This window comes from Eumetopias jubatus, unplaced genomic scaffold, assembly GCF_037043125.1.
Source record: "Eumetopias jubatus isolate StellerSeaLion01/CBP00866 unplaced genomic scaffold, mEumJub1_p1.0 scaffold_9, whole genome shotgun sequence".
Classification (NCBI taxonomy): domain Eukaryota; kingdom Metazoa; phylum Chordata; class Mammalia; order Carnivora; family Otariidae; genus Eumetopias; species Eumetopias jubatus.
The window spans coordinates 50,427,454-50,454,243 of record NW_028274815.1 but is presented as its reverse complement, the minus strand read 5'-3'; the positions used below and the strand labels follow the sequence as shown (position 1 = coordinate 50,454,243).

At 46.4% G+C, this 26,790-nt stretch overlaps 1 protein-coding gene across 12 annotated transcripts in view; it reads right to left on the bottom strand.

Moving 5' to 3' along the window:
• Window positions 1-26,790, bottom strand: part of SFXN5 (sideroflexin 5) — a 114,980-nt gene that overhangs the window by 72,432 nt on the left and 15,758 nt on the right. For all 12 annotated transcript variants that reach the window (XM_028116165.2, XM_028116172.2, XM_028116175.2 and 9 more), the window contains 4 exons: window positions 19,424-19,501; window positions 5,954-5,980; window positions 5,395-5,449; window positions 3,500-3,525 (listed from right to left, as the gene is read on the bottom strand). In XM_028116165.2, the coding sequence (XP_027971966.1) occupies window positions 3,500-3,525; window positions 5,395-5,449; window positions 5,954-5,980; window positions 19,424-19,501 (186 nt within the window). The remainder of the gene's footprint in view (window positions 1-3,499; window positions 3,526-5,394; window positions 5,450-5,953; window positions 5,981-19,423; window positions 19,502-26,790) is intronic.

Here is a 26,790-nt window from a genome sequence, read left to right as displayed (position 1 = left end):
AATCTACCAAGATTATCACATTTCTCCTTCAATTTGTTAATGTGATGAACTATATTAATACATTCTCTATGTTACGATTCTTGGTAAAAATTATTTGGTGATGACATGTTTTAATGCATTGCTGGATTCAACTTATTATTTCACTTAGACTTCTAGATGTAATTTCCTAAGTGATATTAGCCTATAATTTTTCTTTCTTCCATTTACTTCTTGGTATTTGTCTCAAAGTGTCTCATGGATGAATTGGGGGACATTTCCTCTTTTTTATTCTCTTTTAGGAGTTAAGCGAAAATTGAGTTTGGTTATTCTCTTGAGAGTAGTCACCTGGAAGACTGTGGGAGTCTAGGGGCGCCTGGGTGGCTCAGAGGGTTAAGCGTCTGCCTTCGGCTCAGGTCATGATCCCAGGTCCTGGGATCAAGCCCCACATTGGGCTCCTGGCTCAGTGGGGAGCCTGCTTCTCCCTCTGCCTCTCTCCCTGCTTATGCTCTCTCTCTCTCTCTCTCTCTCTCTGTATCTCTGTGTCTCAAATGAATAAATAAAATCTTTAAAAAAAAAAAGATTGTGGGAGTCTATTGGTGATGTTTTGTTTCTTTGTTCTTTGGTGCATATATTTGAAAAACTGATTTAATTTCTCTCTATTCATAGTCTATTCAAATTCTATATGTCCTCTTGGCGATCTCTGGGAAGCTGTACTTTCTCAGAAATGTGTCCTGTTCTTCCAGGTCTTCAAATTTATTACCCCAGATCGTTCAATGTACTCTGATCTTTTAAACTTCTTATTGTATCTATAATTATGGTACCTTTTATTCCTACTATGTGTATCTGCATCTTTTTTCTTGCTCAGTGTTTCCAGAAATGTCTATTTAATTAGCCTTTCACAGAAGTTAGAAATTTACCCTCAAGATACATCTCTAACAGTATCAAAACAACATGCATAGGATTACCCATTCTGGCGTTCTTCATAATAGCAAAACAGTGGAAATAGTCTAAATGCCCACATGCAGGAAATTAGCTGAATAAATTATGATACTTCTACACAGCAGACTACCATATAGCTATTAAAAAGAAAGAATGAGGAAGACCTCTGTAAACTGATGGGCCATGATTTCCAGAATATGTCATTAAGTGGAAAAAAACATTGTGCAAAGAGTATATGTAGAATGCGACCTTTTGTATAAGAAAAAAAGGGAAATATGTTTGTATTTGCTTATTTTTACAAAAAGAAATAAGAAAGATAAAATTGTTTACCTACAGAGGATGGGTGGGCAGGACATAGAAGGGATACGGAGGGGAATGGGATTTGTATCGTGCCTTTTTTATAGAGCTTTGACTTCTGAACGATGTTAACATTTTACAAGTTTCAAAAAACAAGTCAATAAGAACGGGGAAGCAACTAAAACTGAATGCCAACAACGACAAATAAACCTAACTGTATATCAAACAAATAACAACTACACATTAATTCAAATAACTTTTGAACACAATTCTCTGCATACTCTCAGTAGGATATATTCTAAGAACTTCAAAGAAATCTTGAGTTTCACTTAATACACTTATGCGGAGTAGGGCTGATGTAGTAATTCTGAAATTCTTTCATTCATGTATAAGATTTGGTAAGAGAGTACGTATATGGCTATTGGATTCTCATTCAGGGAGAAGGGAGATATAAATATGAAATGCGAGGAGTGCAAGACCTCTAAGATGCTGGATTGGAATTATTGGCATGAACCCATCATTCTGAAGTTGTATCTCCTAGCTCTGAATGCTAAAAGGGCCTAGAAACAATGACTCTCTAGTAACAGTGAGCACACCTCGCATTCAGATCTTGGTATCCAAATACCATTCTCTGAACGGAATGAGAGCTCTTTGGAGAAATGCACGATTCCAGGACTGGGGCACAGAAACTACAAGATGAGTCTGGAATATCCATATATTGTGCCCAAAAGTTTTGAAGTTCTCAAAGGATACGGAGGACACATCAGATGGACAGAGAAACTGCTTTAAAGGGTTCCTCTTCATCACATTTGGCACAATTTATATATCAAAATGAATAATAACAGAAGTAAATTGTTACTGAATACAAAAAATGCACTGACCATACTGATCATTTAAAAAACATTAAAGGGGGAGGCAGAAGGGGGAAAAGCTCTTATTCACAGGAGGGGGCCTGCAAATAAATATAAAAAGGAATGATATCTATGAAATACATAGGAAACTTTGAGAGTGGGTAATGACTCTGTTCCCAATCAGGTTTTCACTCATGGTTTTAGCATCTGTTGGTCACTCTTTTCTTTTTTTCAGTTTTAGGCTAATATGAAGAAAGCGACTATAAACATTTGTGAATGTATTCATTTCTCTTGAAGTAAGTGCCTAAAAGCACAGTTGCTGGCTCACACTGGATGTAAGTGTATGTTTCACTTTACAAGAGACCACATACCATTTCACACACACCCATCCCGATCCTGGCTCTAGGATCACGCGCTGCCTTTCATTGTTCTCTCTTTAACCTTGGGTTATCAGCCAGGAGAAATGAGGGGAAACATCCTCTAAAGGACTTGTACAATCATGTGCAAAGCCACACTGTTTTTTGTGAACTCCAAACCAGAACCAGCCCAAATGTTCACCAAAAGTAGGATGGATAAATAAATTTTGATACAGTTATAACAATGGGGATATGATGCAGTCAGCAAGGAGAAAAGAACCAATTAATACCACATGCAACAATATGGATGAGTCTCACCAACAATTTTGAGTGAAAGAAGCCAGACCAAAACAGGTACATCCTGATGATTCCATTCATATAAAATTCAGTAATAGGCCAAACTGGAACACAGTGAAGGAAGTCAGAAAAGTGATTTCCTGTAGGACTGAGGTGTGCAGGAGAGGTTCCTGACATGCTGCCAATACTCTAAATCTACCTAAGTGTGCATTACTTGGATGTGCTTGCTTTGTGAAAACTTACCAGGCTGTACATTTATGATGAATGTGCCTTTCTGTACATTAGTTTTGCTCATATATATATATATTTTTTAAATATATATAAAAATAAATTTATATTTATATATATATATATATTTTTTTTTAAAAGAGCCAACTTAACCCTGATGCCAAAACTAAGCAAAAAGAATAATGAATCCTTTCTGAATTCATTTTAAACTTTAGGTTTCAGAAGGTGTGCTTATTTTCTGACTTCCTAAGCTTTTGGGGAAAACTTCCCTGTGACTAGCACATCCTAGTGACAATACTCGGGAGGGGAGCGTACAGGGAGAAAGGCACTCCGAGGCTCCGTGTTGGGTGCACATCGGCCCGCACGTCTTTATGGAAAGAAATTTGACAATACACATCTAGAGAATTAAAAAGACTTACACACCACTTTATCTGATAATTCCCCTCCAGGAATGCATCCTAAATCAACATCTCAAATATTTATGAACAATGATGTAAAGTTATACAATAAAAAATGTTTTAGAAAAGAAAAACCTTTGAAGGTAATACTTACAATTGGCGTTCCAAAAGGAATGTAACCTGCGAGGCGAGAGAAGAGGGTCAGGTCTTCCAGTCCCACCCCACTCCACCCCAACCACCTCTCAACAGAGACAGTGGGAGAGACCTCCGGGTTTTGTCTTGTCAATGGCCCTGATGGGGCACCTCCACCCGCAGACCTTTTCCTGACTCAGCCCTCCAGGATAGAAGGCTCCCCTGTGTCCCTCCACCGCCCTCTCTCTGTCCCCCTTTAGCCAGACACTTCTCACTTGCCTCCAAAACTCCGAGGCCCATTGCTGAGGGCAGGGCTGCCCACTGCTGGGGGGCCACCATGCTACACTCAGCGCTCCTCCCATGATTTCCTCCATGAGGTACGACGTCCCCAGCCCACACTCACTACACACACTACGCTGTCTTCACAGGCCCTGAAATGCCCTCCTTCTCTCACCTTGCCTTTCGAGCACACATCTTTACTTCCCCGGCATCATGACCGATTCTGGAAAGGGAACTCCCCACGCACTTGAGATGTGTACCTCGACGTGCCACAGGTCCTCTGTAACTTTCTCGTACCCTGGCTGGACATCCTCAGTAGGGCAGGAGAGAGCACCCCACCCTGCTGTCAGTGGGCGGCCTTGTGTCCCTGACTCTGACTTACGGCAGCCAGTCAGACGGTGGTGGGACAGTGGACAACCACGCTTATCTGAGTTCTCTAAAGCAAAGGTTCATGTCCAGAGTGTGTAACTGTGCATGCACATGAGCCGTCATGTCACTCTACCGCCCACATTCCTCTGGAGACAGACCCAAGGTTTGCCTGGACAGTGACAAGAGAATCCAGGCCCCAAGTGAGAACCTGCTGTGGCCACGTGCAGGGACTGGGAGCACCTACAGCCATGGCTACAAGACGATCCGGCCTTTGTGCCTGGGAGTTCCTCACGGCCAAGCAAGGAGGATCCCCGGGCACGCAGGGCCTCAGTTGGCACAGCGATGAAACATGGTTGTTTTTTCTCTCACCCACATGAGGTCAGGCTCTCTAGGGGTGGGGATCCTGACTGACCCAGCTGGGAACAGCCCCCGACAGAGACCCTTTCTCCCCTCCCCTGAGGACCTTCCAAGGCAGTAGCCAGGAGCCCTCCACCCAACCCTGCAAGAGTGCCCCAGTGCACTGAGAAATGGCAGGGAGGAGGCATCAGCACTCTGCCGTGGGACTCTGCACAAGGCCTGCAACCTCTCAGAACTACAGGTAGGACAGACACACTAGCCCCAGGCACGGTGCGTGCAAGCGCTTTCTAGGCTACTAAGCTCATGCATACAGAGCTATCCCTCCAGTGACCACAGGGCAGGGACTTCCTGGCCGCAGGGATCTTATGGCCACTCTCCCACCCCACCTCCTCTGCCACTGGTCTCCACAGAATGGGGATCCACCTCCCATGTGGGCACTCATGCAAATGCAGTGCATGCTTTCTGGAGTAGAGGGGAGCCTGGGGCTTAATTGCCTTTAAGGGAACATGGTTTGGAAGGAAAAAGCAGAGTGTGCACAGGTAGGTAAGGGAGGAGTGACTCACAGAAGGCAGGGCTTGCCCGAATCCGGGAGTCACCCCTGAGGCTGCCGCTCAGTGAGTACTGTATAACCGGGCGGGGAGCGCCACATTCCCCTGTGGAGGCCTCCGCCCCACCCCCACTGCTCAGGCAGAAAAAGCAGACAGGCACATTTTTTCTAAAGCCACATAGGTGATTCTGAGGCCTGGCCAGAGGTCTGTCAGGTTGAGCCAAGGTGAATATGCAGGTGCAAATGTGGCCACGTGTGTCACAGGTTCTGCCCTTCCTCAGCTTGCTGCATCTGGATGCTCCCGGAGCTGTGACCATGGTAAGTGCCTGAGGCTAGGCAGAATCAGAAGGGTCCCACCGGCTTACCTGACATTCTAAAGGGCATGAAGATCTTCTCATTGGTATCTGGGTGTAGAATAGCCTGGCAAGAGCAGGAAACAAGGCACAGGGTGACTGTGGGGAGCGGTGGGGGAGCCGACAAGGGGACAGGAGAGGGAGGAAGGAGGGAAAGGAGAGCTCCTCCAGAAGGACTGGGCAGTCAATCCTTTCCCATCATTCCAGGCAAGAGAAAACCAAAACATGGGCCACCAACAGGGCTTTCCCTGACTCACGCTTAAAGCTGAACGCAGGGGAATGGGACTGCATCTACCTTGCAGGTCCTCTGTCCCCCATGCCTGGTATTTAGTAGGCATGTAAGAAGGATTTCGTAGAAGGACCCCACAGGGAAGGAGCTCAGGGGCCCAGGGAAAGGCAAGGGGCCGAGCTCCGGCAGTCAGAAACTCAGGCCCCGGTATTAGGGAGGAAGGAAGGGTGAGGCAGCTGGGCTGGCAGCTGGGGGCTAATGGGAGGGGAAAGGCTGAGCCGCACAGCCGTGAATCCCGACAGGGCAGGGCGAAGGAAGGAAACAAATCCAAAACTGAATTACCTGCTTGATTTTCTGTGCACTCCAGAGCTGCAAGGAAGGAAGGATGGGAGAGAGAGGAAAAAGAAAAAGAAAAGAAACAAAAATTAAAAGCATTTATCAATTTAAGATCTCATAAGCCACATTTTTTTAACCAAGAGACCCAGCTCCAAAGGGCGTTAAGAGGCTCAGGTTGTCCTGGTGCCCCCAGGCCTGGTAGCTTCCCTGGGACTGTGGCATCAGGCATCCCAGGACAGCAGAACCAGGGGATCTCATGCAGACCATCCAAACCAGGGGTTCTCTATTCTGGCTACGCTGTAAAATTACTTGAAAAATTCTTCCAGCAATTTTCTAGTTAATTCTAAGGTTTCAGTGAAGACACTTGAGTACGTCTCCCGGAATCACTAGAAGCAGCAAAGCATGGATTTTTCAAAGCTGGACAGACTGCCTGGATTCCTGGCTTTGCCCCTCCTTCCTCTGAACCTCCATTTCCTCACTTGTACAATGCGGGTAATAGCAGTGTCTCCACCATCGTGGAAGAGGTGTAGGAAAGGTGCCTGGAGCAGTGCTGGGCACAGAGTAGGTGCTTCACCGCTGCTGACTGCTGTGGGTATTATTATCCCTATTGTTGTAGTTGTTATAAGAAGGTTACAAGGAGAAGAAAGTTGCTTTCAAATAAGCGGTGAGGTTTTCTCTCCAGCACAGTGTGGGAGACAGGCTGGACGGACAGAACCATTGCCAATTCCTTCAAATGATATAAACACTGCATCTCATTGAGTCTAAGATATCAGCGACCCTAAGATGCACTATCATGTGCCACCAAGAAGGAAAACTATAACATAATCCCAAGACCTCCGTCCATTAAAAGACTCATCCCATTTGAGAGACGTTAAAATGTGGTAAGAGAAACTTTTGGAACCAAGAAAACATAGTAAATAAAAATGTACATGTGGGCAAAGCAAAGGCAGTGCGTTTTTAAAGGAGCAAGAAAGTATGAGGTGAGAGGGGGAGGTGGCCAGCAGTTGATGTTAGTTTTACAACAGAATGGTTCAGTTATGCTTCAGTTATGTGGCACTGTTGTCATCTGGAACATAAATTAGGCTGCAGGGGGCGCCTGGCTGGCTCAGTCATTGGCGGGTCTGCCTTCGGCTCAGGTTATGATCCTGGGGTCCTGGGATCGAGCCCCACATTGGGGGCTCCCTGCTTAGCAGGAAGCCTGCTTCTCTCTCCCCCACTCCCCCTGCTTGTGTTCCCTCTCTCTCTGTCTCTCTCTCTGTCAAATAAATAAATAAATAATCTTAAAAAATAAAAAATAAATAAATTAGGCTGCAGAAGGCCATCAGGTAGCAGAAACAGAAGCATAAGATTGATGAATTCACATTTATGCATTTTACTCACATCAGAGTCCTTCAACCCTTAATTCACAGCCTAATTACCCTTATTTTAGATACATTTCACATATTTGATTGTTTGCGATTCCAGACCCACAAAGATTGAAGTGGTCGATTTTTTTAAAATAATAATTATGGGAAAAGGGGACTGAAGGGAGAAAAACCAAATGCAGAATTGCTGTTGGCCAAAGAAGGTAAGTCAGAGCGTAACAGCAAAGAGGTAAAACAAAGTGATAAAAGGCTGATCCCCTTTGCTCAGAAAGTGCCTCCAATCCCAGCACCAACTTCGGTGCGACCCCAGGCCCTGTGCACAGACTCCTGACACCCCGTATTTCCCACCCAGGATCAGAATCTCCTATTTCTAGGTCCAGCTCCTTGGAGGCAGGAGCTTGTCTTCCAAGGCTGTCACCCAGCATCTCCCACAGTGCTCGGCACACAGAAAATCCAAAGCTATTCTAAAATTAAATTTTATTTAAAAAAACCATGCAGATCTCTTCATACAATTCAGAAGGAAGGAAGGAAGGAAAGAAGGAAGGAAGGAAGGAAGGCAGGATCCAGTGGAGGCTGGTGGGGCAGCAAAGCCATGAGGTGAAGGAGCCCAGGCCCTGGACGATGGCCTGTGCCCAGTTCCCGAGCAGCACTGGACTCAGACATGAGAAAGAAACAGACCTTAGTGTGTAAGTTCCTGAAATCTGGGGTTGTTTGTTACAGTGCTTGGCTCACCCTGACTAACACAGAGGTTTAAATGAGATGTGTATATCTAAAATACTCAGCCTATAGAACATGCTCCATGAATGCCTAAAACAGAGAAGTCATTCAAATGAGCAATATATTTTTTAACAGACTTGATTATTTTTCAAAGCAACTTCATCTCTATTGTCTTACTGCTACAACACGCCTGTGAGGTGGACAGATTATTTTCAGACAAGCAAACTCATCTCAGAGAGACTAAGTAATTCAGCAGGGTCCTAGGAGCTGGTGGCAGGATGGAGATGGGCCGCCAGGCCTCCTGGCCTCCAGGCTCGTGTTCTCCCTACTCTCCAGGGGCCTCTGAAGCAGATCGATGTCTGGTCTGGCTGGAGTGACTGCCAGGCCTGAGGCGCGAGAAGAGGAAGAGGGTTAGCTGACATCTTCCTGGGGTCCCAGAAACTCCTCCTTGCAGCCCAGGGGCTAATGCCCCTCGCCAGTACCTGCTGCTCCCCTCCTGCCCAAGTCCAGCTGAATAGCACAGTGCTGGCAACCCATGGGCACATCCAAGCCCCTCAGGTTGAAGGACTGCCCCCTCCACCCCCACCCCCCAGGAGCAGGGATGGGAAAAGTAGGCGGATGCTGCTCATCCGCAAAGGCAGAAGTTCAGCAAGGGTGTCACCAGGCCAGGCCAGGGACCCAGAGCTACAGAGGTGTTCCCCACCCTGCAATGACACCACCACACCCACGGCCCCGGGCAGGCCCGTGCCACGGAGACAAGGCGACGACAAAGCCTCACACGCTAATTCCATGCTTCTCCCTTTGGCTGAGCACCTTTCCGCCCATTATCTGATTTTCACCCTCGGAAACCTGTTCTACAGGCCAGATGAGGAAACCACAGCTCAGAGTTACCTCCAAGGTGTCAGGCAGAGCCAGAACGAGAGCTCATGACCTCTCGGATTCATTCATCCTCACTCATTCATTCACATTTAGCGAACAAGCGCCGTGTGTCGGACGTCCTTCTGAGGGCTTTGTACATACTGACTTATCTAATCTCCTCAACAACCCCATGAGGCAGGAGATAGTCTATCCCCCACTTTGTTGATACGGAGACTGAGGCACAGACAACGGACATGACTTGCCCACAGTCCCACAGCAGCACTGGGATCTGAACCCTAGCAGTCTGGTTCCCGAATCCCCACTCTCGACCGCCACCTGCACCTGTCTCTAAATGTTAGCACACTGGTGCTGGTTGGTCTGTCCCTTTAGGCATCTACATGTTGTAGAGATCTTTCCATATCGGGGGGCAGAGAGCAGCCCTCTGCTTCCTAACAGAAACCTTGAATGAATATATTGTAAACTGTACCCTATGAGTGGACTTTTAGGCTATTCTCCATCTTTTTTTTTTCTTGTGGAAAAATATACATAACTGAACATTTACCATCCTAACCATTTTTAAGTGGCAGCTCCATGGCATTAAGTACACTCACACCAGTGTACCGCCATCCATCATCCACCTCCTTTTCACACACCCCATCTGGAACTCCGTACCCAATAAGTCCTAACACTTTATTCCTCCCTCCCCCAGCTCCCCGCACCCACCATCCTCCTCTCTGTGAATCTGACCGCTCTAGCTATTTCCTATAAGTAGAATCATCTGGCATTTGTCCTTTAGTGACTGTCCCATCTTTTACTATTATGACCATGCTCCAGTGACTTTCCCTGAACTTGTCATTATCATACCATCAGCATATAAAGAAAAAGGATAAATGTATGCAGATATCTCTGGCAGGATACAGAAGAAACTAAAGGTTACTCTAGGGAGAGGAAGGGGAGCAATTGGGGAAACTTATTTTTTATCCTCTACTCGTTTTATAGCTTAGAAGTTTATAGATTGTTCGTATGTTCACCATTCAAAATAATCGGTAAAAAATTAAGAGTAATCACTAGAAAAAGGGAAATAGGGTGCACAACTTCTAAACTCTTTATTGACCTCTATGGCACAGACTGTTAAGTGTCCAACAAAATCTATGTCCCCTTCTTCCAAAATAATAGAACAGTGGTGGGCAGGTGGCCGACCTACCGCGCTGTATTTCCCAGCCTCCTCTGCAGTTAGGCTCATCCATGTGCCTGAGTCGCCCAGTGGCATCTGAGGGGAAGAAAGATGGGCTTCTCCCTGGCCAGCACCTGCCACCCCCCAACCATGCTTTTTGCCCCCTTCCTGCGAGCCAGAGCACGTGCGTGGCTGCAGCCTGGGCTGGAAAGACAGCCCAAGGAGATGGGGGAGAAACATGATGGAAGGAGGCTGGGGTCCCTGAGTGATCCTGTGGAGCTGAGCCATCTGCCCACCTGGAACTTGAACTGTTTGATGGGAGAGAAAGAAACTTCCTAACTTACTTGAGCTGGTACATTTTGAGATCTTTTTGTTACAGCAGTTAGTATAACCCTAACTAAGATAAGCCATTTGGGATTATAGGAAATCGCCTCCCATGATACAGAAGAAGGAATGAAACCAAAAGTAGTGTCTGTGACATCCAGCAATGCTCCCAGCTCAGCAGGCAGGTGAGATGGGAGGAACATCTCCATTTTAAACTAAAATTCCTAGTCATGACCTGATCTTGTTTGGGCTCATCCATCTCTAGGCTGCAACAACAACAGTTAGTCATGGATTTCGGTTTTGGCTCAGCCACTAATGTGCATGGTCTCCTGTGCAAGCCATTGCACACCTTAGGCTTAGGTTTTTTTTTTTTTTTTTTTAATTAATCAGGCAGGAAAAAGGGGAGGAAGGGCCCGTTCCTGTGTGATGATGCCAGACCCAGCCCTTACAGAGAACAGGACAAGGACTCAGGTCTGACACCTTGGGTCTGGGCTTTTCCCTGGAACCCACTGGACCTATGAGTCAGATGCTGGAGGCAGGAATGGCAGCAGAACCCCAAGCCAAGAGCTGCTTGCTAGCTTGACGTTTCACAAGCCAGTCCTGCACACAGGTTACAGGAGAGGATCATCCTGGGCTGTAAAGCATTTGATGGGAAGCAAAACAGGGGCAGTGGACAGTCCAATCACACTGAGAATCTAGGACAGAGTCCTGGCATCTCTTCAGCCTGGGAAGCAGCTGCACTTTAACCTGCAAATTCCTCGACATGGCATGTCTCCTCTGGGCTCAGCCCATGTCCCTCCGTGCCCCTTGCGGAACATAAAAATGTGTGGCCCCAATCCTTTGGACCTTACTCACTGCAGCAACAAACCAGTGTGGACGTGAGATGTTGGACCTTGCTTGGTTTCTCAGCGTGGGCAATGAGGACAGAGTGGGGGCAGGGGGAGCAGTCTGGGTGAGAGGTTACTGGAACAATGCAGAAGTTGGCTGCTTTCAGAAATGGCCAGTGCTTCAGCAGAGCTGCCATCTCAACCTATTAGAACCCCAGTGTAGAGGCCAGGGGAGGGGCAGAGGCTGGGCCCCAAACATGCTACAGAAGGAAAAGCCCCGCCTTCTGGGGGCGGAGCAGGGCATACCCCCAGCACCCAGACCCCAGATGGAGGAGCAACCGCCCCCAGTCTGGCTCACTCCCCTTCCCCTCTGCCTCCTTCCAAGCTGCTTCTCCAAACCTCTAAAGGCAGCAGAGACAGAGCCTATTTAAAACAACCTCCAGAAGGTAATTAAACGGAGCCCGAAGGGGATCCTTCTGTAAAGCAAAGGATGCCTCCATAAAACAAACAAAAAAAAAAACCTTCCTAATTTATCATTTGGGCCAATCCCATTACTCCTTACCATTAATTTTGTTGCCATGGTGACTCCCAGGTAATACGTACATATGCAAGTCTATGTGGGGTGAAGGCACCCCTCCAATCCTACAGATTCCTAAAAGGAGAAAGAACATTTCCCCCCTAGTTCAGCAGCACTCATTTCTCCTGTATATATGCAGCTTCTCTAAGAGGGCAGACCTGGGAGTCAACCCCTCGTTTGAATTCCAGATCCCCCACTTACTGGCCATGTGATTTGGGGTGATTTGGGGATTTACTTAATCCTTTTGCAACTCCACTTCCTCATTTGTAATATGGGAATATGAATACTTACTTTCAAGGTTACTGTGAATATTAAAGAAAATTCATTCACTTATTCAACAAATATTTACTGAGCACCTATTATGTGCTGGGCTCTACTCTAGGCACTAAGAACCCATCAACGTACAAAAAAGACCAAAAATCTCTGCTTTCATGGAGCTTATATTCTAGTGGCAACAGACAATAAACTAAAAATAATATAAATACTAGGTAAATTCTCTGCTATGTTAGAAGGGTGGGTGCTTCAGGAAACATGGGAAAGTGGAACAGGGCAAAGATAGAGGATGCATGTGTGGTGGCAGTGGAGAGGAGGGTACAGCAGCAGGGAAGGGGGTCAGGGTAGTTTTCATTCAGGTAACACTGGAGGAAATACTTGAAGGACAGAGTGAGTCATGCAGATATCTGGTGGGAGACTGTTCTGGCAGCCAGAACAGCCAGTGCAAAGGCCATGAGGCAGCAGTGGGCATGCCCAGGATGTTTGAGGGATAGCACAGGAGGCCAGTGTTGACTGGCATGGACTGAATACAGGGAGAGTAGTAGGAGATAAGATCACAGAGGAATGGCCCTTCTAAGGACTGTGGCTTTTACTCTGAGTGGAAAGCAGGGACACTACATAGTTTCTGGAGCAGTGGTTCTTACAGAAGGGTGATTTTGCACCCAGGGGACATTTGGCAATGTGTGGTTGTCATGACTTGGGGGGTGGGGTGCTACTGACATCTAGTTCGTAGAAGCCATGGATGGTGCTAACCATCCTAGGGCACAGAATAGCCCCTACAACAAAGCATTATCGGGCTCCAGATGCCAATAGTACCAAGGCTGAGAAACCCTGGAACCAAGGAGCAAATAAAATAATGTATATGTTCACAGATGACTCTGGGTGCTATACTGGAAGTACATAGAGGGGCCCAGGTAAAATAGGGAGACCCCCCAGGAGGCCACCGCAGTGCACTGGCCCAGAGATGCATCCACAGCACCCGGTGCAACATCTAGCACATCCTACACATGCTTCAGCTACGATTGCCCACTGGCCTGTCCTATGCTGACCATAAGGGCCAGAATGTGGCTAGCCCAGAGGGGTGGGTTCCTGACCAGGATCCCAGAAGCCTGAGGCCAGGGGTCAGGGTAAGGAAGGGGAGATGTCAGCCAAGCCTTCCTTTCAGCCAGCTGCTGGCACCCAGAGAAGATTTGGGGGTGCAAGTATTTTTAACTCTTTGGTATTTTCTCTGCTATTTTCAGCAAAGCCCAAACACAGCTGACCCCACTTCCACTCTGCCAGAGGAGGAGATTGCAGGATCTCTGACACTACCTGCCCTTTCTCCTTGGCAGGTTGTTGGCAGAATCCACCCTTCGTGGGGCCCCTGGGCGACCAATAGGTTATGCTGGGTGCAGAGTAGGCACTTAATAAGGTGAGCTGGCCCCCGGCTCCTGGGGAATGTGAAATGATGGGCAAGAACTGCACTCAGAAGCCTACAGGGGCTCCCAGAGACCTGCTCAACACATTCGTGCCCACTCCAGGAGTTCCCAAGCTGATTTCCCTAACGGCACTTACCCTCCTGCAACCAGCTGGCCCTCAGACCAGTGCAATCCCAGGACGCATTCAGGCTACTCCCTTGCTCAAGAGCTTCCCGTAGCTTCCCCTTGCCCCATACAGCACATCGAGCAACTCTACCTGGGTCTCAAACACTTTTGCAATCTGTAACTTCCCAATTGCCTCTCCAGCTTCCTCTCTCTGGTCCCATCTGCCCTCCCTGCTTCTCTCCCTTCCCCGACCCCATCTCTCTCTCCACTCCACTCCACTTCTCCCTCTGGTCCCATTCACTGCAGCAGGTCTCTGTCTACACACTATACCAACCACTTGTGTCCCCTCCATGAGGCCTTCCTCACCCCCTGCATTCTCAAGACTCTCTCCCTGCTGGACTCCTACCTGCCTCGGCATGAACTTCACACGGCCTACCCTCCAGCCTAGCCCCTAGCGCCCACCTCTGTGTGGTGACCTCATCTGTGCTGGGAGCTGGCTGCGGGAGGGCAGCAACGGGGTATGCTCATCTCCCCCTCGGGCTCACCACCCGCAGCACCTACTACATACAGGATGCTCAGCAGATGCCCGGGGTGTGCACTGTGTATGAACCGCACAGGTGTAACTGGGCTACAGACCTTCACAAATGCCAAGCTCCTCTGCCTCCCGGTTTGCACATATTAGTCCACTCCACAGAGTATTCCCTTCCCTTCCAAATCCACCTTCAAGTACTAGGTAAAAGATGGGCATTGGATCTACCTGGCTATGGGAACTTAGATAAGAAATGTAACCTCTCTGAGACTCAGTTTTCTTTCCTGTAAAATGGGGTTAATACAGGCACCTACCAAAGAGAGTTCCTGTGAATATTAACTGAAATACGTGTAAAGCATTAATACTTAGGGCAATGCCTGGAACTCGGTAAGCACCAAGTGAGTGGTGGCTCGTTACCGTAAGGGGGTCTCTCACCTTTAACCCCACCCATCTCCATGCACACCCAACCATCGCAGCAAAACTCCGGTGTATAAAGCCCACAGCAGAGTCAATATCCAGAAATCTAGTCCAGCTGCCTATGCTTACACTTTTGCTCTCATCTATGGCTTTGTCGTATAACTGAGAGCTACAGTCTTTATTGGGGATCCCAGCACATCAAATTTCTACTTGTCAAGCCCAAAGGGTAAATTCTACTTATTTTTATTTTATCCTAAGGACAATTTTTCACTAGTATAGCAACCTTTTAACAAGTTAACAGTCTCTGGAGGAGATATCAGCCACCCACTAACAGAAGACCAAACAAAGGCCATCAGGTGTGAACAGACTAGCAATCCACTTGTGTATACCCGCTGGTGAGATGGCATAACCGGAGGCTGGGTTAGATAACAAACTGGTAGGCAGGTTATCCAGTGCTGCCCGTGACATGGGGACAGGCCCGCAGGCATCAGGAGGCAGCCACAGGCTTCTGATCCACACGCCTGCAAAAGGACGTCGGAGCAGGCACAGAGCCCAGGGTAGATGAGGCAGCTGTCCAGGCTGAGATCAAGAGCTACCCTGGGCCTGGACATGACTCGTGAGCAGGGCCAGCCTGGATCAGGAATGGGGGGACCACCGTTAACTCTAGACTGCTGAGGCTTCCCCAAACCCTCGGCTTAAATGCCATCACCCACCCATCCGGTTCCTGTCTGTGGAGGCCAGAGGGGGTGCAGCTTTGTAGAGGAGGCCCAAGTGGGGGAAGCATTGTAATCCGAGTCCATATAGTCCAATCCCTGATGATCTGGAGAGCCAGGAGGACCAGAAAGGGAGGGAGAGGGAGGATCTGATTAGTAAGGGGGCCGAGCAGCAGGCTCACACCTAGAGCACTGTGCTACCCACCCACCAGATGGACACTGCAGGCATCACCAACAGGAGCCAGAATTGGGAAGCACGGCTAGTGCCAAGATCCGCCCCCCCCAACCGCCCCTCCTCCCAGCTCCCTGGAGGCACATAGGGGCTTTCAGCACAAAAAACAAAAGAGGCCCAGGAAACAGGACAGGCAACTTTAAGCTACTGAAGGGAGTAGAGAGGAGAAACGTGGCCTCATTTGCCAAACTCTGGATGCTGGAGGGAGTCCCAAGAGGCCAACCTCAGCTAGAGGGAGCTTGGGTTGGGAGCCGCCGCAGGGTGAAGGGCCGGGGGGCTGAACTCACCCCTGACAGGTCCAAGAGGAACTGCAGAGGTTTGAGCACCACTTTGGTCTAAGGAGGGCATGTCAGGTCATGCCATCCAGGCTCCTCAGTGCCAATGCCAGAGGGAAGTACTGTGCTCAGGGATGATTTGGTCACAGCCTGTCCTTCCTAATGGCAGCACAGATGCCTAAAGACAGACGCTGTCTAGCCAGCACTGTCCCATCTCCCATCACCCCCCAGGGCCCTGCACAAGGACGTCTGGCCAAGGTGCTCCATCAGCTCACACATTTGCCCTCCTTTCAAGTGGCCAAGTCGAGCACATTCATCTGGACTTCCCCTGGAGGGGCCTGCTGTCTCTGCTCATGATGTGCCTCCTCACTGGACAGCTCCTATCCACGGCGTCTCCTGGCCAGCCCCTTCTCATCCCTCAAATCTCAGGCAAGAATCTCTTCCAAACAGTTTGGGCAGGTTACACCTTCCTCTGCTCTCCTACAGTATCATGGCTTTTCACAATCATTCCCTAGATTCTGGGGGTCCATGAAGCAAGATTCTCGTCTACTTTGTTCCTTGTTCTCTCCCCCAGGCTCCAGCACCAAAACTGGCCTGCAGGTGCTCCATAAATACATAAATACATATTAAATGAATTGGGCTGGGGAGAGCTGATGGCTAAGCCACTTACTCCAGGAACATCCAGCCAAGCACTACTAGTGTGTCATGTTGGCAGCCCAGAGCCTCAGCATGGGCTTTGCACCTAAGGGTGTTAGAAGGCAAGGGAAGTGCCTCATAGAGTTACCAAAAGAATGGAAGAGGAGACAACAGCAGAGGAAGGACAACAACATGGTTTTGGATGGAAAATAAGTAGAGTTTTAGTAACTGATCCAGTAGAGAGGAAGAAACCATCCCCTAAGTGCCTGCAGAGCCCATGCTTAAAGAACCAGTCAACTGCCCTCAAAACACCAGCAGAGCTCAAGACTTAGAGGGACCAGGTACCTTAGGAAAAAGGGCTAATCATAAGGCTAAACACAGGGAATTGGTTAAAAGTCTGTCCTCAAAGCAGTAAGATCCCAAGGTCTTTGCTATATAGCAAGGTGACTTTTACCACTCTCACCTGTGTTCCCCAGATACTGGAGGTTTATCAACCTTCTGGAGAAACTGAACCCAAGTGATCTCAGACTTGGGAACACCAGCACAGTGGAGGATGGGAGTAGGTGAGATTCAAAGCAGGGAAATTAATGAAAGTCTGCAAAGCGAATATTGGGACTCCAGCCTCCTCTCCCTACGTGGCTTCCAGAATGCAGAGAGATAAGATGGCTACTGTATTCACAAAACAGGAAAAGAATTCTATTAAGAATAATTTTAAAAATAAACAATCAAAGAGCTCTTAGAAATTAAAATTATACTAGCTGAAGTTAAAATTTTAGTCAATATGCTGAAAATAAACTCAGGGAAATTTCTTTTAAAGCCACACAGAATGACAAAGTGATGGAAGAGAAGAGAAAAAAATATAAGACAATCTAAGTATCAATCTAAAATGTTGAATATTTGACTAATAGGAACTGCAGAATAAGAAGAAATTATCAAAGAAACAGTATAAGAAAATTTGCCAGAACTGACAGTAGGGGGTCTTCAGATTAAAAGGGGTCACCAGGAACCCAAAATAGTGAATTTTAAAAGAGATGGCATTGTGGAATTTCTGAAATAAATTTAATAGAAAACATACTAAAGATTTCCAAAGAGGGAAAATGGGTTACTTGCAAAGAATCAGAAATGAAATGTATCAGATTTCCAAAAGCTATACTGACGTGAGAGACAATAGAGCAATGTCTTCAAAATTCTGAAAGAAAATATCTGTCAACCTAGAATTTTCTTCTCAGCCAAATGTCAATTAAGACTGAGTGCAGTGGTGCCTGGGTGGCTCAGTCGGTTGGCGTCTGCCTCTTTATTTCTGCTCAGGTCATGAACTCGGGATTGTGGGATCAAGCCCCGCATCGGGCTCTGTACTGGGCATGGAACCTGTTTAAGATTCTCTCTCTACCCCTTCCCCATTCTCTCTCTCTCTCCCCCCCCCAAAAAAAAGCCTTAAAAAGAAAAACACTGAGTGCAGAATTAATTTTCAGACATAAAAGGACTCACAATTTTCTTCCCATTTACTCTTTTTTTAGGAAGCTACTAAAAGAGGTCATCCACCAAAATGAAAGTGTACACCAACAGGAAGGCCTGGAGCTGGAGGAGCTGGATACCAGAAAGGAAAATTTCGGAGGGGAAAAGGGAACTGAAGGACAGGAGTCTTCAGATTGAAAGGAGGCACTGAAAATATCGAAAGGCTGCTAGAGGATGTAGTAAGAGGTAGAGACGGTATAAAGAAAACCATGCCATTGTGAAAAACTAAGGCAATCATTAACTCCAGGTAAAACATAAAGTTGAACAAGAGAGAAAACAAAAATTAGTAAATGCTATTTATATCATTGTAATAATGTGACTTGTGAATACCCATAAACCCCCAAATCCATAATAACTATTTTGGGAGAGTGAGGAGGATGGGGAAGAGATGTGTGTTTTTTAATGGGGGTAAATAACAAGACAGTTGAATCCAGCTGAATACAAAATAACTAGGTGAAAAATAGGACTATAGATAAGCATATTAGTTTGACATCGATTTCTGTCTGAAGAAGTGGCTAAAAGTATTTGTTTCTGGAGAAAAGGAATGGGAATTGAGGAGGGATGGGGGCAGCATACTATTTTTCCTTCAGATATTTTAGTACTATTTGATTTTTTGAACTATGCACACATATTACTTTTGTGGGTTTTTTTAAAGATTTTATGTATTGAATTATTTGAGAGAGAGAGCAAGCAAGAGAGCACAAGCAGGGGGTTCCCTGTTGAACAGGGAGCCCAACTCAGGGCTCAATCCCAGGACCCTGGGATCATGACCTGAGCCAAAGGCAAATGCTTAACCGACTGAGCCACCCAGGTGCCCCTGAGCACATATTATTTTGAAAAAAAAAAAAAAAAAAGTACGAAATTAATTTTTTAAAAGATTTTGAAATAAAATTTGTAAACAAAAAGAAAAACTTTGGCATGTTAAACCTCAGTCCCTATAATCATTAAAGTAGCCCTACAGTCCATCCCTCTACCTTTCCTTCAAACCAAACACAACCATTAACATTTCACTTAGCTCTAATTCAGGTTCCTACCTGATATAAAAAAAGAAAAATGAAATTAGTGTTCTAGCCTAATCCCCACTAATCCTCCCCTGTCTTTCCCATCCTCAACCTGAACTTTTGAGTAGTGGTATACTAGTAAATGTTTAAAAATCAGTTCTTTTGGGAAGAAAGTCCTGATTTGATGCATTTGCTAATTTCCATGGTAGAAATATTCCCACATGGCTGATTTCAAGCTACCACTGTGATGTCACTGAATGTGGAAGTGGGAAGAGATATACACATCAGCTCCAGGAAACTACTGCCTTTGGGTCTCACTTGCCTTATCAGCCTCCATGCTTCCCACGAGACCCAGGGTATGGGAGAGAACTGAATGTCTCCTCCAAAAAGCCAGAAGTCCACATGGCTATGTAATAGCATAGAAGTGGATAATGAAGGAAAGAGAGTGGTTCTGGCTGCAGGGAAGGGGATGTGACTTTGCTGCCTTCCTGCCCCCTCCCCCCCACTTCCAGCAGAATTACCTGTTCATTGGTGACGCCTGGGCGCAGGGTCCCATGCTTGTAGTCCTCCAGCAGCTGCACAGCCTCTCTGAGACGTCTCTGCAGAGGAAAGAAAAAAGACATCGAGGGGCACAGATCCAGGGCTCCTGCAACTTTTTCCCTTGCAAACAATAAAGGATACAATTTAAGTGTCCTTCTATAGGAAAATGGTTAAATGACAGTGGTCTGATAATACTGTGGAATATTATTGGGCAGTTTAAAAAGTGAAATAGATCTGCATGTGATTCCATCTCCAACATATTTTTTTGAGTGAGAAAGTAAATTGCAGAGCCGTATGATGCCATTCATTATACCAAACAAAGCCCACACACACATAGAAAACAATATTTTCTATGAGAATATTTATGTGTATAAATGCATCAAAAAACCTCTAGAAGGAGATGCACCAAATTAGTGACAGGAGTTACCTTGGGGTAGGAGGAAAGGGTCCAGATTTGGCAAGGGGTGTCAGGAGGAAATTTAATCTTAATTGTAATATTGAAAGTTTTTATAAAGATAACATATTTCTGTAATACTCATATAATTTTTTTTCAACATTTTAAAAACACTAGCAGAGATTTACATACTAAAGTGCATATGGTTACAGTAACTGATGGGGAGAGAGAGGGAAAAGAAGAAGATAGAATTGTATCATGTGTAAAATCTTAAAAGCTAAAGAGACAGCAACAGTGACAGAAGGCAGCCTTTGTCCACCAAAATATTTGTATAAGAATATTTATAGCAGCACATTCAGTGGGGCCTGGGTGGCTCAGTCAGTTAGGTGTCTGCCTTTGGCTCAGGTCATGAACCCAGGGTCCTGGGATCAAGCCCCACATCAGGCTCCCTGTTCTGCAGGGAGCCTGCTTCTCCCTCTCCCTCTGCTGCTCCCCCTGCTTGTGCTCTCTCTCTCTCTGTCAAATAAATAAATAAAATCTTTAAAAAAAAAAAAGAATATTCATAGCAGCACTATTCAAATAGCTGCAAAGTGCAAACAATCCAAATGTCCATAGTGGACTGGATAGGTAAATCGTAGTATATGTACACAATGAAATATTACACAACAACTTAAAAAACAAACTACAAAGACACGTTATAACATGGATGAATCTCACAGACATAATGTGGCAAAATGTATTTTCCAAAGATGGACACTCCAATATCTGCCATGCCCCATTCTCTTCTAGAACATTCCTACATCCCCCTCAAGAGGTAGAGTCCATGTGTCCTCCCGCTGATCCTGGGCAGGCCTTCATGACTGTCTCAACAAATAGAGTACAGCTGAAGTGAGGCTATGTGACCTCTGAGGCTATGTCACAAAAATGCCTTGCATTTCCACCTTGTTCTCTTGGGATGGTCACTCTTTTGGAACTCAGCCATCATACTGTAAGGAAGCCCAAGCAGCATATGGAGAGACCCACCTGGACAGGAACCGAGGCGCTGGCCCATGGCTACAGTTGCGCTATCAGCTGACAGTCCGTACCAACTCGCCCACCATGCAAGTGAGCTATCTTGAAATGGACTTTCCCTGCCCCCCATCAAACCACCCTAGCAGACACCGCATGAAACAGCAATGAACCATCCCCTATGAGCCCTGCCCAAACTGAAAACCAGTGAGCAAAAGAACTGAATAGTGTTTGAAGCCTCTATATTTCGGGGTGATCTGTTACATAGCAATGAAAGGCTGATATACATAATGAAGTCAGATGCCAAAGAGTATGTATAAAGTTCAAAAACAGGCAAAGCTAATCTAACTAACATGGTGGAGGTCATGATAGTGTTACTTTGTGGGGGGGTGGAGCAGAGTGCTGACTTGGAAAGGGCATGAGGGAACCCTTTGAGGTAATGGAAATGTCCAATGTCTTCATCTGAGTGGTGGTTACATGGGTATAACATAAGTCAAAATGTATTAAGCCATAAACTTGGGATTTGTGCATTTTATCGTATGTATGCTATACCTCAAAAAATTAACAAGAAACAGACAACAGCCATAGAAGGCAGCCTATGTCAAGGTTAGACGAGGGACCCAGACATCAGTGTTGTCCGGTGTGGGTAAAGAAACCCAGTGAAGCTGCCCTGTTCCCCCCTCTTTTTTTTTTTTTCCCCTTTTGATAGAAGGACAAGGCTAGCTGAGGATGGAAATGCAGAGACCTCAACAGAAGCCCCCTGGTCTGAAGGCAGGATGCAACACCAGGAAGGGCTTCCAGGGGGCAGACAGGGTGTTTGCTGAGCCCGCGGATGGGGCAGTCCGGTAGGATGGGAAGGAACAGCCGGACTCTCTGCAGGCCCAGACAAGCCAGTCAGACCACGTGACCCATCAGGCCAGCAGGTGAAGTACCTGTGGACACTGGTTTAATCTAGCGCATCAGGGAGCAGAGAAACTTCTTACTTACGAGCAGCCTGACTGCAGGAGAGTACTGCCCCTCCCCCTTCAAAGGTTTGCATATCAATTCCAAAATTCCAGAGTCTCTTCCCAGAATCTGTTTCCAAAGTGGAGATAGCTTGGTGGGATTTTTTTGGCAGGGGTGGGGTGGGGGTGGGGCAACTAACCCATGCTGTTTAGAGAGAATGTCAGAAAACAATAGATAAGCACAAAAGATTGTTTTAAATCCCTCAGCAACACACTACTGAGATAACCACCGCAGAAGTGAGAATGGTTTAAACAGAGTGAGGATGATTTTCCTCCTGGATTTAATGCATTTGTTTTTCAACAAAATGGGATCGTGTTGATTGTTTTAACTTCTTTAAGGTCACATGGCCACAACATGAGAAGTTTAGTTTTTGTACCCAGAGTTTAGTCAGACCCTTGCTGTGTGCCCCCAGCCCGCCCCCCCCGCCCCCCTAAGGCCTCGCAGTGATGCGGCAAGCTCCCCACCCCAAGCCTGCTTCCTCCCACGCCACAGCCTCTGCCATGGGACAATGAATGCTCTACTTTCCAGCGCTGAATGGTGAATGGCCCCGTGTTCTCATTATTTTCCCACTCCAGGGATTCTCCCGAGTTCCTATAACAACCTGGCCAGGCTCCATCTCATTTGACACAGTCATCAAAGGGAGGCCTCCTGCCACAAGAATAAGTTCCAAAGAGCCTGATCTTGGCATGGGTTGAGGGAGAACTAAATCCAAAGTTCCTGAAGACAAGTCTGAGAAATTAGGACTGGAGGAAGCTAGAACATGCTTTTCTGTTGCTGGGCCTTACTAAGCCTCAGCCAGGCCCCTCTGTCAGAGGCAGAGCGGCTGGGGCTCCAGGCCCCTCTGTGGGACAGCCAAAGCCCCAGGACACTCGCTTTAAGAGGTCCCTAAGACCTGACTGCTCTGGGGGCTGGGCTCTTAACATCAGAGAACGGGGTCATTACCGGGGAGCCCTGAGGGATGGGAGGAGGGTTTCCCTGCTTTAAATCCTTCTCTCAATCCTGTGCATTGTGAGGCTTGATGGAAGAGCCCTCGGCACTGGAGAGGTCCAGACAGCTGGAGGTCCATGGCAGTGAACTTTGCAGGAAGTCTTTTCAACCAGGAACAAACAGGCAGCCAGGCCCTGAATGCAAAGGCAGCAAGGAGCGGATGAAAGGCTCCTCTTAGAGCCTTGGGCCAGGAGGAGAGTCGGCCCATGTTGCTTCCCAGACTCCCTCATTGGCTTGCCTGTCTCTAGCTCACCTGCCAGAAAGTGTCACCTTGAGGTTATCTCCTGTATTTGATGGGGGCATGGTCTCTAGAAGGTCCTTCTGGAAACACTGGCACCTGGGAGGTCTGCTCCAGGGCAGAGAATTTGAACAGAGGAGAAGCCTGGCCTCAAGGGTCCTGCCCCAAAGCCCTGAGGGGTAGGAGAAGGAAGCAAAGGGGCAGACATGGAGTGTTAGGGTGGTGGCCAGAGAGGGCGGGAGACCATGCTGGACAGGAACAGGGACAGAGGGACCCAGAAAGGGAAGGACACAAAAAGGAAATCTGGAGAAAGAGTCATCAAAAAGTCCCTCGATGGTGATGCTCGTCTGACAATCCCAGAATTACAAGAGACTGCCCTATTCACACAGGATGTGGATAAGAACACCCCTTTGCGGGTATCTATCATAGAACCATCTAGGCCACGCCCTCTCTGAACTAACTGCGGCCAGAAAAGGAAGGGCATTTCCATGCCCAGGGTCCCAAAGTGGGTGGGAGGCAACCCAGAAATCCCCTCAATCCCAGTTCTGGGCCATTTCCACAAAACATCAGCATGGAAGACCGTCCTGTCCTCGTAACAGTAACTGAAAGGGTGGTCTCCCGGTGATTTCAAAGCAATGCCTACATCCCCCAAAGCTGATGCCTACGGTACAGGGCACCTCGGGTAAGAAAAGGAAGGGTCTTCTTTACCCTCATTCAAAGCCAGGACTTACCTGACACAGAAACTGGAGCATTCAAACTTTAGGCAAAGTGGAGAATTTGGGAGTCCCAAAGCTTGCAGAACTTAAAAAAGAGAGAGAAAGAAAAGCAGCACCAGAGGCAGGGAGAATGAATTGGCAATGGAGTGTTCGTGAGAGAACGAAGCAGGGATGGCTGATGGGAGGCAGGGGGAGGGGAGGGCAGCCGCCTAGGTCACATCATGCCTTGATTGCTCAGTATCTGATTGTTCTCACCTGGGTCAGTTTTGTACCTGCCCAAGGCACAGCCGTGCACTCTCACCTTGCCCACAATGCCTGCTTGAGCCATTTTTACTGTGGCCCCAAACGCTGGGACTTGGGGCTAGAGGATAACGATATATATGCAGAGTCCCAAGCCCTTCTCTTGTCTTCCCTCAGCCTTCTTAAGCCCCCTTCTTGTTCCCTCTCAGCAGTCCTGGGACCCCCAGGATTAAACGTCTGTGCTGAGATTGGTCCTTGGCTCCCTGAAGCCCCAGGCCACCGGAGGCCCCAAGGGAAGAGGAAACCAGGGACACATGGGGAGGGTCCTTCCCTGTGGCTGACCTCTGGTCACCTTCAGGGGGCCCACGCGAGGCAAACAGAACTCGGGCAGCATGACAGGAAGTCCAACCCTTTAGAAAAGAAATCTGTCCAGCTAGCCCAAGAACTTTAGAAACATTCAGCCCTCCAGCCTGGATAGCCTACTCTTGAGAATTTATTCTAGAAAATAAATGTAGCAGAAGTGAAAAGTGATAGGTCCAACACTATGTTTCTTAGAAAAGCAAAAGATAGGAAACCACCTATGTGTTAGATCTAAGCATCTAACTTTTAGACTTTAAAACTTGACTTTAGGGCGCGTGGGTGGCTCAGTTGGTTAAGTGACTGCCTTCGGCTCAGGTCATGATCCTGGAGTCCCGGGATAGAGTCCCACATTGGGCTCCCTGCTCAGCGGGGCGTCTGCTTCTCCCTCTGACCCTCCCCCCTCTCATGCTCTCTCTCTCTCTCTCTCTCTCATTCTCTCTCTCAAATAAATAAATAATAAAATCTTTAAAAAAATAAAATAAAATAAAACTTGACTTTAAAAAAGTATAAAGGGGGAGCCTGGGTGGCACATTTGGTTAAGCATCTGACTCTTGGTTTCAGCTCAGGTCGTGATCACAGGCTCCTGGGATAGAGCTCCACATCGGGCTCCTCGCTCAGCGGGTAGTCTGCTTGGGGACTCTCTCTCCCTCTCTCTCTGCCCCTCCTGCTCATGCTCTCTCTCTCTTTAAAAAATAAATTAAAAATTATAAAGACCTGGATGGGGTGGCTGGGTGATGGACATTGGGGAGGGTATGTGCTATGGTCAGTGCTGTGAATTGTGTAAGACTATTGAATCACAGACCTGTATCCCTGAAACAAATAATACATTATATGTTATCAAGTTAAAAAAAATTATAAAGACTTGGAAATGAATGAAAAAAGCAAACAAAAAGTGTTCAGTGTAAAAGTACGCCAATAATGCATGCAGATAGACAAGAACTTGAAGTGTATAAAGCTACTGACATTTGAGTATTTTATGTTAAAAATTCCATTAAAGATTTTAAAATTAGAATATCAGATGCTGTCTAGAAGGCATTTAAATGGACATTCTCAAAGGGATTAAGAGTATATTTATCATGATGAGCACTGAGTAATGTATAGAATTGCTGAATTGCTATATTGTATACCTGAAACTAAGATGTATATTGATTATACTGAAATTTTTTAAAAGTGTAGAGAAACATTATAATTAAAAAGTATTTAGTTGAGGGGTACCTGGGTGGCTCAGTTGGTTAAGCATCTGACTCTTGATCTTGGCTCAGGTCTTGATCTCAGGATCGTGAGTTCAAGCCCCATGTTGAGCTCCATGCCCAGCATGAAGCCTACTTAAAAAAAAGTTTAGTCAATGAAAAATTAAAAAATAAAAATAAATAGGACATCCTCACTCACTATTACTGAGACTATAAACTGATATAATCTTGATACAGGTTGGTATAATCTACAGGGCAATTTGGCAATATATATCAAATGCCTTAAAATGTCTTTCATTCAGAAATTCCACTTCTAGGAATTTATCCAAAGAAAATAAAGAGAAATATGGGGAGATTTAACATACTATCTATAATGGCAAAAGATGTAAACCACCCAAGTGGGTCACAATAGAGAAAATTATTTGGTACATTATAGAATAATCATATGATGGATTACTATGTAGTTATTAAATATATCTTGAAATAACATTTAATAACAAGGAAAAATGCTCATAATATGCTACATGGAAAAAAGTATATATCATGTATACATGTTATGTAAATGTAAACATATATCATATGATTCTCTCTGTACATATTCTATATAAAGAGATAGGTATATATATATTATACATATTCTATAAATCATCCCAATTTTGGATATATCCATACACCAAAATGTCAATGGTGACTATTTCTGGCAGGTGGGATTATGGGTTGCTTTTTTTTTTTTTTAAGATTTTATTTATTTATTTGACAGAGAGAGCAAGACAGCAAGAGAGGGAACACAAGCAGGGCAGCAGGAGAGGGAGAAGCAGGCTTCCCGCTGAGCAGGGAGCCCGATGCGGGGCTCAATCCCAGGACCCTGAATCATGACCTGAGCTGAAGGCAGACGCTTAATGACTGTGCTACCCAGGCGCCCCTATGGGTTGCTTTTATTTTCTTCTTTAGGCTTTCATATATTCCAGTATTTAGGGATTACTACCAGAATCATATCACATCAGAAGGCACACAAAGTCAGGTTTTTTTTTTTTTTATGGCTAGTGATGCTAAGTTTGGCCACCTGGTTAAAGTGGGTTCCTCCAAGCTCTTCACTCTAAAGGGAACTTTTCCCCTTTGCTAACTAATCTTTAGGGTGAGGCTTATTTGAGAGAAGATGCATCTCCTATTTCCCTACAACTTGTTACTCTATGCAAGCAGCATCCACTAT